Source organism: Polypterus senegalus, chromosome 10, assembly GCF_016835505.1.
Source record: "Polypterus senegalus isolate Bchr_013 chromosome 10, ASM1683550v1, whole genome shotgun sequence".
In the NCBI taxonomy this organism is placed as follows: domain Eukaryota; kingdom Metazoa; phylum Chordata; class Cladistia; order Polypteriformes; family Polypteridae; genus Polypterus; species Polypterus senegalus.
The window spans coordinates 69,253,115-69,266,773 of NC_053163.1; the positions used below are offsets into that span (position 1 = coordinate 69,253,115).

The 13,659-nt window shown below is 36.3% G+C and overlaps 1 protein-coding gene across 1 annotated transcript in view; it reads left to right on the forward strand.

Moving 5' to 3' along the window:
• Nucleotides 1-414: 414 nt before the first annotated feature.
• slc25a14 (solute carrier family 25 member 14) overlaps nt 415-13,659 on the forward strand; it is a 44,621-nt gene continuing 31,376 nt past the window's right edge. The window contains exons 1-3 of the mRNA XM_039765930.1: nt 415-585; nt 7,865-7,949; nt 8,237-8,384. Coding sequence (XP_039621864.1) covers nt 7,886-7,949; nt 8,237-8,384 — 212 coding nt within the window. The 5' untranslated portion in view covers nt 415-585; nt 7,865-7,885. The remainder of the gene's footprint in view (nt 586-7,864; nt 7,950-8,236; nt 8,385-13,659) is intronic.

A 13,659-nucleotide genomic window follows, 5' to 3' on the forward strand; every position in this document is an offset into this window, starting at 1 on the left:
GCAAATAATCTCATTATTCTGAAACTGTCTTATTCTAACTGAATACAACACGAATCAAGCATTATTTAAAAATTCTGTCTCCGATTAAGATACTGTAACTTTGTATACTGTCATATGACAGATCTTACTTTCTTTCTTACATGCCAATAAATATAGAGATTACAGTAACACAAGGTGCTCGATATCGCGTAGTACTTATAGGTCTGGGAATTCGCTAGTGACAGACTCAATCTTTTCTATAAATCTTAGGCGTATATGTATATAAATGATTGTAATAACAATGTTATATTAAATCAAAGAAACACTATAGGAAAGTAAAAAAGGGAAACAAATGGAGAAATCTCCTTACACGGCGGAAGAGCCGCGGCTGCTGCACACTTCCTGTGCGCGAGACAAGTTCCCGGCAGCTTCTGCGCACTTGCTCAAAGATACTCAGAAGATGTCTACCATCGGAATGCTTGGGTGTACTGTATATAAATAATCATATATGTGCACATTATTACATTTAGCAACTAATACGTTTCGAAAGCACACATTCCTGGTGTGCAGTGACAGATTCCCTTCTAACAAGGGCCTCGCTGACAGGTAGGTAAAACCTCCATATATAAATATTCTTATGCTGCACTGTTCTGCAGATTCAAAGGCGTGCTTTGCAAGGTTATTCGGACAAGTACAAATCATTTTCCCTGACTTAAAACATGATTTCACAAAACAAACAGAATTAATTAGTTTCCAGCTACATTTATGTGTCTCTTGTTTGTAACGGCTTTAAGCAAAAATCTGAAGAAATATTTTCGCTTCTGTTTAAGGCAAGGATAACTGAAACCTGCGATACCGGCGAAATAGAGCCAATTAAATTGTACAGTAATTTGATTGGCCATGCCGTAGTCCAATGAAATTGAACGAGTATATAAGTAGGCGTATCTTTGGCATCGTGGGCCTAAAACGTGTACGAGAGTTTGATAATCTGTTAGATGAGAGCGTTTCAGGTTAATTCGTAAATGTTGTTAAACTATGTTTGTTGTTTGTCAGTGTCTGGTTTAAAGACAAGACTCGTACATGGATGAGTAAGCTCTGTGAGTTATTGACGTATAAGCAAAACAAATAGAGCAAAGACATTTACTAGCCTCGTTGTGTTGACATTCTGTGCGGCTTCCAGATTTTACACATAATGAATCGGTTGCAGCATATTCTCTCAAAGCAAATCATAATCATTTCAAACATCATAATATCCTCGCTTTCAGTTCTTGGTACGTTTAAATTAGTTTCATGTTTTTCTTAATAGATTAAGTGCCCTCTGTTAATATTACATATTCATCCCATGAATGCATACATTATGCCTTTGCTATGGATCTGTTGATTTATGGTGCTTATTTTGAAATAAATGAACCCTACATAATCCATCTCAGCGTCGCTATGGTGTGGCATTTTGCGCAAGGTACGTATATGAGATATCGGAGAAAAACCTATGTAGTCAGGAGGCGAACGTGCTAACTTGGCTAAATTAGAACGATCGTATTGTAGCTGCCTTAAAACATCATTTATTAAATGAAGGTTGATATGTTTTCATGTAATGCAAAAATTCTTTGCCTTCAGATTCCTATTAGCAATTAAAATGTTATAGATAAAGGGAACAAGTTATGTGTACAGCATATTTTCATACACAAAGTGTATAAAAGAAATTTATGACTATAAATGTCAATAAATACTATGATAAACGGCAGTAATAGTATATTGTAATACATTACAATTATACAAATAAGTAAATAATAAATAACTTCAACCTAAATAACAATATAAGAGATTTAGCACCAGATAGCTGTAGACACTGTCTTCATTTAGGATGTAGATGGACCGTGGAAAGAATTTCATCCTCAGTCTGTGTGAGCTGGCCTTCAGGTAGTGATAGCGTTTCCCCAATTACAGCACAGATAATAGGCCATTGTTGGGATGGCTGCTGTCTCAGATAATTTTCTTTGCCCTGGCCTGACATTACTTGGTGTAGATGTCCTGGAAGTTAGAGAGTGCACAGCCAGTAATGTGTTCAGCTGACATTATCAGTCTCTGCATAGCCTTGCGGTCCTGCTGCCTGCTGTTTCCAAACCAGACGGTATTACTTCCTGGCTGGAAACTTTTGATGGTGGATATGTAGAAGTTCTTAATTAATGTTAGAAGTGAAAGAGTCTCAGACTGCATATTAAATTACTATTAACTAACCTGAGTTTCTAAGCTTCCATTGGTTATAATGGTAAAAGAGAGAGTCAGATGGCCAGAAAAGAGATGAAAACAAAAACTCATGCTGATGAAACTTTGGAAAAAATATAAGCCTCTGTAGTATGCTAAGCAACTGAGAAATAAAGAAAATGACTTGTATTTTAACCAAGAGGAGCACACTTGCACAGTCGCACCTCCATATCTGTGGGTTCCAGGGTTCCACATCCATGCCAAGTGCAGATTGAAAATATTTGGGGAAAATAAAAAAAAAAAAACTTGTGAAGGTTCTACAAGGCAGAACTTGATTTTGCTGTGCACTGAGCACTACACTGAATCCATGCAAGTGAAATGATATGTAGGCGTACCTTCCGGGAGAAGGACCAGTGGGGGAGACAGGGTGGGGCTGACACACCGTCCTTCTACTCTTGCCACCTGAGGCTCTGTAGTGATGCTTCCACTGTTTCACTTTTATAAACCATGTCATGATTTTTATATCCTCTATAGACCAGTCTAAAGACTTTACTGTGCCCGAGTATAAGCAGGCCGTAAGAGGGAGCATAAAGTGCTATCTCTCAATGAGAAAATAAAGATCTTAGATCTTTTGAAAATTGGCATATCATTTGCCTAAGTGGGCTGTAAGGTTAGTAATAATGAATTGAGTATTCACACAATAAACCAGAAAGAACATGAGATTCATGGAAGTGTTAGATTGAGATGATTTAAAGTTTACAAGAGGATGTGTGTAGGTTATGTGCAAATACTACAGCATTTTATATAAGGGACTCTACTACCCATGAATTTTAATATCTGCAGTGGGTTCTGGAACCAATCCTCCGCAGACACCAAGGGCCGACTGTATTAGGCAGCTAGTGTATTAGAAGTTTAAGTATTGATGATGTTGGGGCAATCTGAATGAATTAAAACTATTCACCATGTTGGCAAGCATGATTCTTAATTTTTTTATAATGCCTTAGGTTAAGGTTTCAGCTATAAAAATAAAAAATAGTAAAAAAAAAAAAATTGCATCTGTGTGTCTTATTAATTGGTTATATATTGCTTGTGTGATAAACGCTTCACAGGAAAACCGCTTCAAGCCCTGATTAACAGTAGGCAAAGTAAGCAAGTCTTACTTTAAGCTGTGAAGAGAAGACTTTAAGTTTAATGTTTGACAGTTCAAGTGGCAGTAAGAAAGCCATTGCTAAAGTTGCAAAATAAGGACAAAAAAAACACTTTCATGGGCCAGGAGCCACTAACAGCCTCAAAAATGGAAGAATAGAACACATAAACAATTAGATATACTGATACATCACAGTTGTTAAGCTGTGCTTGAAGTTGCTGACTCCAGAAAGCTATTTATCTGATTCTGTTGTGGCGCCGGATCTGCCAGACCTGTTCCTGTCAGAATTTTCTGCAGTTTCAAAATTCCCTTTCATGTTGTAGGAAATTGTACTGTCCTTGACACCTTGGCTTTCTTGTGTTCTCTGAAGGAAAGTCCTACATTTTTAAGGATTACAATAGCCTGTCTGTATTCCTGTGTTAATTGTCTTTTTCTCACCATTATAATAGCAATATACAGTGCAACTTTGCTCAAATAATGCTTCACAGGGTATAGAAACATTGTTCCAATATTGCTTTTATAGAGACAGAATGTCTGGAATCCCTGGAAGCCATCACAGGCTTGTGAGGCATTTATCCTTATGCAGATGTGTTGCTGTTGGTATAAATGAGCTGTTTCTGGATACACTTCTGCTGAATAATTTGTTGGCTGAAAGTCCTCAGTGTCGTTGTGTCAGAGAGAGAATGTGCAACATTGTTCATAATGGCACTCAGTTTTTGTTTTAATTCTGTCATTCGCTACAAAATCCAGGGGGTCCAGAGTGTGTCCCATAATTGAGCTTGCCCTTTTAATTAACTTGTTGATTCTGTGAGCCTCTCTTGAAGTAATGTTACTAGCCCAGCACACCACAGCGTAGAAAACTACACTGGCCATCACAGGGGTATAAAAATGGTGAAGGATGTCATTCCCCACATTAAAGGAATGCGGTCTTCTAAGGAAAAAAACCTACTCTGCCCTTTCTTATATAACTCCTGTGTGTTCCAAGACCAGTTAACCTGTCATTAATGTGGACCCCCATGTACTTGTAGGAGTGGACCATCTCTACATCCACTCCTAGAACAGGGACTGCACATAGAGACTCTTTGGAGTAGAAAAAGTCAGTATTCAATTCCTTGGTTTTACTGATGTTAAGATGCAGACAGTTCTCTTTGCATCAAGAACCAAACCTCTCCACCCGACCCCTATACTCTGTTTTATCCTCTTTATCAGTTTTTTATCTTGGTAGAGTAATATATAAATTGCTCTACTTTCCCCTATTGTATTATTAATATGGAGCCTTAGAATGCCTAATCTCACAGACTTACCACTGTTTATAAGGTATTATTCTATATAACTTATCCCCACCTTCCCTTCTATATCTATAACCTCAGGCAATTAGATGTAGTAAAAAGACAAGCAGGAGTTAAGTTACACATAAAATAATGTATTACTGATAATATTCATAAATAATAACAAAATGCAAAATACATTTGAATATTGGCAAACATACAACCTGATAAAATGGTGATGTTTAGTTTCAGGTGGCACGAAAGTAACACTAAATTACATTGCTTTGCCTAAATTATAAATGAAGACATACAAAGCATTTATCAAATTATATGCAAAATCTTACATCACAACAATCAGTATACCCCATAATTGCAGAATCATCTGAGAATTTCTGCAAGTGACATGATCTGGTGTTATGTTTGTAGCTGGAGGTGTATAGAATGAAGAGGAGACAGGACTATTCCTTGTGGTGCTCCGGTGTTGCTCATATCCTTATCAGAAAAACAGTCCTTGAGTCTCACAAACTGCAGTCTGCCCAACAGATTACTCAGGACACTATAGTCTTATCCACTTAAATATTTCTGAGTTTACCCCTTAACAGGAATGGCTGAATGGTATTGAAGGTGCTGGAGAAATCAAAAAACATAATCATAATAATTCTGCCAGCTTTGTCCAGGTGAGAATAAGCCTTGCAGAGCAGATAGATAATTGCATCCTCCACTCCAGTCTTAGTCCGATAGGCAAATTGCAGTGGGTCCATAGTCTACCACAAGAGGATATTAACTTAATATGTATGTTTTTAAGGAGTGAATATGCAAACATTACATAGACCAGGGGTGGGCAAAGTCATTCCTGGAGGGCCGCAGTGGCTGCAAGTTTATGTTCCAGCTCAGTTACTTAATCAGAAGCACTTATTGCTGAAGTAACACTTCTCCATTTTAGTTGTCTCGCTCATTAAGATTTTGAACCCTTATTGCCTATTTTAGTGTTACAGCTGTATTCCTGGTTTTTAATTGCTCCTTATTAGAAATAAGATGCAAATGACAAAAGAAACTAGCATTTCTCCATTTACCTTGTTTCCATTTACACCTGTGTGTATTTAATGTGCACTATTTAGTTTAATTAAATACTTAGAAGGAAAGTGAAGAGAAAAAAGTAAATGGCTGAGAATTACTCTTCAATTTTATACTTCAAATAATTTGGACGATATCCTTAGAAAGGAAAAAAAATCTAGGATATGAGAATGACCTGACATGGCAGATTTAAAGCATTAACAAGTCATGAAATTAAATTATTGGCAAGGATTATTTTCTAATTAAGCAATTGGGTTGGAACAAAAACCTGCAGCCACTGCGGCCCTCCAAGACTGACTTTGCCCACCCCTGACATAGACCATGGCCAAGTATGAAATATGGTAGCAGAAACCTGACTGTGTGAGGCAGCACACATCGCCATGCCACTGATGAGGAAGCAGATCGATCTCAAAATGTAGAGCTTTGCCTCAAGGCATAGTTCTCAGTTTATTATTACCTTCTGGTATGTGTATGTAGTTCTTCCGTAACTGTCACTCTTTCTCTCCAGCAGAGAACAGGGCACGCCTTAGGACTAAGACCTCTGATTTTTGAGTGTTGATTCTAATCTTGACTGTGTCACACTCCGCTTGTTGGTTGCTCCACTGCATGGTGGAGGGGCCAAGAGGATAGCATCAGCCTCACATAACAGAGGTGCAGTCCTTATGTCTTCAGACTAGGTACACTCCAAAATGTAGTTGCTCATTGCAATCCTGTTTATGAAAATCATTTAAAGTCAGAGAAAAAGGCATGACACACTATTGACAGTGCTTAAAAATTGACTTTGATTTTTCTTAGCATGTAAAGAATACTTTAGCTTTACAAATACAATGACCAGATAAAATGCATCTTTTTAGGAAATTCCTAAATAATAGCACCTCTTACAAGGTCATACATAGAAGGCAGACATAAGCCTTCCCCAACTCCATAAAATATGTGCAGCGTATACTGAGTCTGCTGTTTTACCATTAAGGTCACATTTATGAAGCAGACATACCGGGCATATAGGGCTAAAGAATATAGTTCTTTCAAATTTGCTTTTGACTAATATTCACCATTCTCAATCAAATGCACAGTTTTTGAGGATTCCCTTTTAAACACAGCTTCACAGGTATGCCACATTTCCTTCATTTCTTTATAGTGAACCTTACAATTGTTTATGGTGTTTTTAACCTGACATTGTCATATTCCTTTTCTGGGTCGCATGGGGTCAAAGTCTATCTCGGTAGCATTTGGTGCAGGGCCATTGCAAGGCTTATTCACACATGCATCCACACCTACACCAACAAAAGGAATCACCAACTATCTTAATCATGCATGTTTCTGACGATGGAAGGATAATGGCAGTACCAGGATAGACATACCCAGTCTGACAAAAGAGGAATGTGTAAAGTTCACAAATATAATAATCTGAATGCGGGATGCTGGATCTGTAAGACAGTACCATTAACTTCTTTGCCCCATTCCATCTAATGGATTTTTAGTGGAAATTTGCTCTTACTTCTGATGTGATTGTTGCATTTGAGTATCCTTACACCAGATTTGCTGTAAATGTTCATTTGTTTTCATGTTTTTTTGGTTTACGGGCTTACTGACTGGGAGACATCTCGGAGAGATGCTGTAGGCATATTTAACCTGAACGCTTGTAATATCCGATATGAATACTCATGGAATCAGTCAATTTTAGATTTTTATTAATCAGCCTAGGATGATGTATGGAATGTTACTTTTGTTTTTTGACATTTGTTTTCTATCTGTCATGCCAAAAACAAACTTAATTGAACAAGATTGCTTAACGCAGTAACATTTGGAATATTCTGAGAAGGTGAATTTGTTCATTGCTTTTTAAACTAACTTATCACTCATCATACAAATATTTTGACATTTTTTTAAGAATGCTTTTATCCAAAAGTGAGTATTGCATTCCTTTACAAGTAGTATTTCTACGGTTGGAGAACTAGTAGGCGTTATGACCTTGTCAAGGTTACACATTCACCTAGTGGCATTGAATTGGATTGGTGAGATTGTGATTTACAGCCCATTGCTATTCAGTTGTGCTCAACAGCTATTTTATTGTCTGCATTGCTGCTGGAGCAATGGTTAAATATTACACTCAGTTTTTTACATTTGTTTGTAGCACAACTTTTAAAGTATGTTTCAGACTAACACATTCTGTCAATTTTCTGTCACACAGAGGCACCTGTTAGTTTAAAAAATGTCAAATCTTAATTGGAAACCTTTCCTGTATGGAGGCCTTGCTTCAATTGTTGCAGAGTTTGGTAAGTCTGTCTTTGAAATATATGATTTCACTTATGCAGTATGCTTTTTAGTATTGTATATGTTGTTTTCTTTGTATGTGAAGTGGAAGAGGCGATTTTGTGTCAATATACATTCAACATTCTTGGAAAGCTTGCGTTTTCTATAAGTTGCTTTAACCCCATATTAAATAATTAATCTAATTTAACATTACCTTACACGTTTTGCTTTTAATTTTTGCCATCTGTATATTTCCTAGTCTACTCTATTTGCATTACCATTACTATGTCTGTCACTTGTCATTTTGCAGGTACCTTCCCCATTGACCTCACTAAGACCCGTCTTCAGGTTCAAGGACAGACTGCTGATGCTCATTATACGCAAATCAGGTACAAAGGCATGTTTCATGCCTTGCTGAGAATAGGGAGGGAAGAAGGAATCCTAGCGTTATATTCAGGGTAAGTCTGTTATTTACATACTGTATATTCTATTTGACATGTTTTGAAAGTTGTCATTTATTCATTTTTCACAGGCTTTTCAGCAACACTTTACAGTGTAATAGATTCTCAGCAGGAGGTAAATCTACTATTTTGTCAACTTGTCAAATCCAAATGACTGTCTAGTTTGCTACATGTTCTAAAGTACATCACAAAACAAAAGGTTCCTTCTGAGCCTGTGTTGGAATAAGCAAGTTTGGAAAATTATTTTTATAGTTCCTCCTTTTTAATAATGTGTACTTTCGCATTTCCCTTTAAATAATTTGAATTGCTTGAGGACTTGCTTCAACATTGTGCTGGAAACAGTTCTTAGGAATGTTGGAATATATTGAAACATTCCATTGGTGTTCCATTGAATTATTGAAACTGTGCAGACCATTGGAGTGAATTGAGTTTACTGCTATGTTCATGGAACCATCATGAGATGATGAATGGTTTGTGACAAGGTGCGTTACGTTGGTGGAAGTATCCATTTGAAAGCTTAGACAGTGGCCTTAAAAGAATGCACATTTCCAGCAGCAATGTCTAGATGTGCAGTGTCATTCGAAAAATGTTCTGTTGGTGACAATAAAACATGTCACAGACCATTGCGCTACCACCAACAGGGATGCATGGATTCATGTTGTTTTTGAACATTATTTTGACACTACCATCTTTATACTGCAACAGAACTGGACATTTATCATGCCAGGTCATTTAGTTTTGGTGATCTTGTGCTCATTGTAACCTCACTTCCCTTTCTTAGCTTCCAAGAGTAAAACACAGTGTGGTCTCCTATTACAGTACCACATTTTCCTTACGATCAGATGCACTGTACATTCAGAGATGCCTTTTTGCACACCAATGTTATAAAAAGTTGTTATTTAAATATTTGTTTCCTCTCCGTTAGTGTAAATGAGTGTGGCCATTCCCTTTTGATGTCTCTTCTAAAGTTGGTGGTGCATTACATGACTTCTAGTCAGAGGGAATGTTAAATTTGACATCTGCAGTTGCTGATGCTGTCACCTTAAGAATGTCATATTACACAACTAGCGGTCGCAAGGTATGATAAATTACACTACTCTGTAATGACTTTTCAGCACAGTTTCACATTTCCAAAGTATTGTGAGTTCAGCACGTGCTGACCTCCAATTAATGTGCTCCCTGATAGGTCTCTACCAACCCTATATGTATTGTAGTATGGCAAGTTCATCCACAATCCAGGCACTTTGCATTTTTTTACACTCTATACTGGATCAACAAACATGACACATCATACAGATGTGTCTCTCTTCTGTTTGCAAGGTTTATAACACCCATATTCCTTATTCCTCGTGGATGCATTCTGTGCATTATACTTTTGGGTGAGCACTCATTGGTTGCCAGCACTCACAGACAGCCCCATCCTTACAAATTAAGACAACGTGAAAATCTGTTTGATTTAACTAGGGTGAGTTGAAGATTGGAATGATTTAGTCTCTGATGATGTTAAACTACATGGCTGGTAGTCACTGGAGCATGGTACAATTGTTACTACTTGATTATGTAAGTGAAATCATAAAATGTAAGTAAAATCAGAAAATTGTTTTAAAAATTGTAATGTGCCAGGACCTTTAATCTATTTGTGAAGAAAACACATCTTTGGGTACAGAGCTAGTTCTCACTGGATATTTTTGTTTCTAGCACCAATTCTAAGAACTAAGCTTCTTTTGGGATGCTGGAATCAACATGTCTGGCACCAACAATTATACCATGGTCAAAGCCACTTGAATCAAGCATGTTGCCCATTATAATATTTGGCTTAGAACAATTAAACTTCTAAACCATGTTTGCCTGGTATATATAGTATAGACTGAGTTGCAAGTACATGATTAGCTGTTTGTAGGAGCAGGTTATTTTTGTTAACTAGCCAGTTTACAAAATAAAGTGTCCAGTGTGTGCATAATTAACTGTATGATATGTTCCAAAAATTGAAAAAGAACTTTTATTATAATTATTTCACAACCATTGTTTTTTATATGAGTAAAATAATGTATTTTCTATTTACAGTGCATGCAATGTTTCAGGTTTTCATAAAATGCAAAAGTCCACAAATCCTAATACTGTACTGTTGACCACAAGCCTTCCCAATAACACATTTGATTATTTAACAAATTTTAAAATATTCAGTTCAGTATTTAACACCAAAACAAAGTAAAATGATATGCAATTACTGTACTGTACACTGTATTGTACTGCAGCAGTAACATACAGAGTCTTTGTACACACTGGTGTAGGTACAGCAACAGCTTCACAGGTTTCTTGATATACCGTACTGTCGAATTGTTAAAGGAATACTCCACCCAAAAACAATGTATTTTTTTTAATTGCACTTACCCCATGTAGTTTGAACTGGTGTTCGAGAAAAAAATTTAGTCTCATGTTTTGTAGAGAAAGTACAACAGCATCTGGTGGTGACTAAGTCTGGACAGCAACAAGTGATGTGAAAAATGTCAATAGAAAAAAGGAAAACAAATTGCACAAGGCTTTTGTTGATTAAAATCACATGTCTAATATCCATTTGTATAGTCAAAATGAAAAGTAATGTGTGACTTTTTCGCTGAAATATTAACAATTAATAGTAAACAGGAAAGATGCAAAGATTCTGTTCATTTGATGTCTACATACCACATTCACTGTTTGAGCGTCCTGTCTTTACTTCATATCTACAACGTTGTAGGAATGAAATCTTTCCTGTTTACTATTTGCAAAACTTGCAAAATAATTTCCATTTAAGTATTGATGAGAAGCCCACAAATTGTGGGTGCCAACTGTATTAAATACTTAATCGTGTCAGATATAACTTGGGGAAAAAAAGCAACCTATTTCATTAAAATAAAACTGGTATAATTCTGTTTTTACTTATCACCTGAGCACACCTTGACCATGAAGTTACATTACCTACTTAATTTAATTTTAGGCTTAATTCCACTTTAGCATCACAGGGATGTAGAATGGTAGACCCCAACTTAATGATGGGGCAGCAGTCTTTCACAGGGTACACCTAACACACCTATTCCTGCCGATATTAGGTTAGTTTAGCATAAACACTTAATCTTATACATACATATTTTTTAATACATACAAACACTGGAATACCATGCAGACTGCACAGACTGTGATTTGGTTGTGATTACTGGTGCCAGAAACCCATGGAGCTTTTTTGAAAAAGGTTAAAGAAAAAGAAATGAAGTTGGAACTGTAAAATTTTTATTATGTGAATGAAATAAAAAAATAACCAAATAGTATTGGTGTAAGTAAAATAGTAATATAGTATGAATTATTTTTTAATTAAATTCAGTAAGGTAAAGTTATGTTTTTGGAAGTGATGTTGATGCAGCAATGAAGCGTTGCATGCATAAAAGTAAGTATGAAAGTGAAGAAATTAGATCTTATTTGTATCACTTGCAAATGAATCCTGGTAATGAATGTATACATCTGCTTAATTTTTCACAATTGCAAAAACTCAATGTAATATATTCATTTTCATTGACAATGCCTTTCACACTAAAGACATAACACAGACTGCCTTACCACTTTTCTGAAGATATAAAGTGGACAACAAGGAAAAATACAAATGCTATATATGGGCATATATTTTCATATCTATCTGTTAGATGCACATTGTATTTGCAAAGGGACACTGTATAGAATTAAAATAAAAAAAACACATAACAACTGTGCCTATTTACTGTAGTTATTGCGAGCCTATAAATAAACAAGACATAAAAGAAACCAAAATGAAGACAATGTAGAACAAATATCATAATCGTAATTTTGGGTAGAAACTTCAATATGATATGTTGTGAGGAGCATACTGTAATGGAAGGATATAGTTCAGTAGTTTGTTACTGACAAATAATAACATGCAAAGGAGGCTAACCTGTACACAAAACACGTCTGTCATTGCTCAGTGTATTTATTCACCAAATGTTGGTTTGAAATTTTAAATTTGTAACCTAAAGAATATTAATATGAGAAAAGTAAATTCTACTGCAAAGTGTGCATTACTTCTGGTTGCTCTTTGCAATTATTTTTACAGGCAGCTGAGATGAGTTGTTCTAAAAGTAAATGTCCTCTCATTATAAAGGGTCTAGTCATTACTGACTTCTTTCTTATTGGTTAAGAAAGAATTTATTGTACTGCAAATAAAATAAAATGGCTGTTGAAGACCTTAAAGTCAAGTGGCTTTATTTTTATAATGTCCATACACTGTATTATAGCATACTGTGGCACAAAATAATGTTCCCCTGGACTGTATTGGAACATAAAAATAAGAACATGTTAACCCATACAGGACAAGTTGAAGACGGGTACAGAACTGTACTATACTATAAATAGATAAATAAAAATATGTAAGTGAATAGATAGTATTAATTTGAAATAGTAATAAATAAATAATAACAAATAAGCATGAAAAACATTATTAACAAGTGTAACAAATGTACAGCATATAAATACTGTAAGATGTTAGGAGCAGATCTGAAGGCAGCAGGGCAACACAAAGTTCCAAGTCCTGAAAGAAAAGAGGTAAAAGCTATTCCACAACCTGGCAGAACTGGTTTAGATGCTACAGTACCTTATTCTAGATGGAATTTGAACAAAGAGGCCATGGAAGGTTTGGGAGCAGTCCTTTACAGTGCTATAGGCTTTGTAGATTCAACACTTTATAAGGTGTCTTCAATGAAAGGCAGGGATGTCCCTGTTTTAGGACATTATGGTCAATGATACTGCAGTTCCAAAACAAAACAGTGATGCAGTTGGTCTGAGCACTGTTCATGTTGCTCTTATCGAATATGGTGAGAATGGGAGGAGGTAGGCTTTCTTTCTGCCGCCACTGAAAAAAGTGGAGCCTTAGGTGCAAGAAGATGGTGTTAATTGACCGAGTAAGGTCAGCTGTCAGGTGCACACCAAGGGATTTAATGCTTTTCACAAATTCCACCACAGAGACCTTGCATTAGGATGTGGACATTGTGAGCCACCCTGCAGTCAATAATCATCTCTTTTGTCGTATCCACATTAAGAGCCAGATTATTACACTTGCACATGTTTTCCAATCATCATATCTTCATTTTTTAAGCTGACTTATCCCTGTTGCTGATAAGACCCATCTCTGTTTTGCCATTCACAGACTTAATGAAGGTGTTGAAACTATATGCAGCCATACAGTCATGAGCCAGCAGAGTGAACAGATTTGGGTGGAGTGCACAGCCCTGGG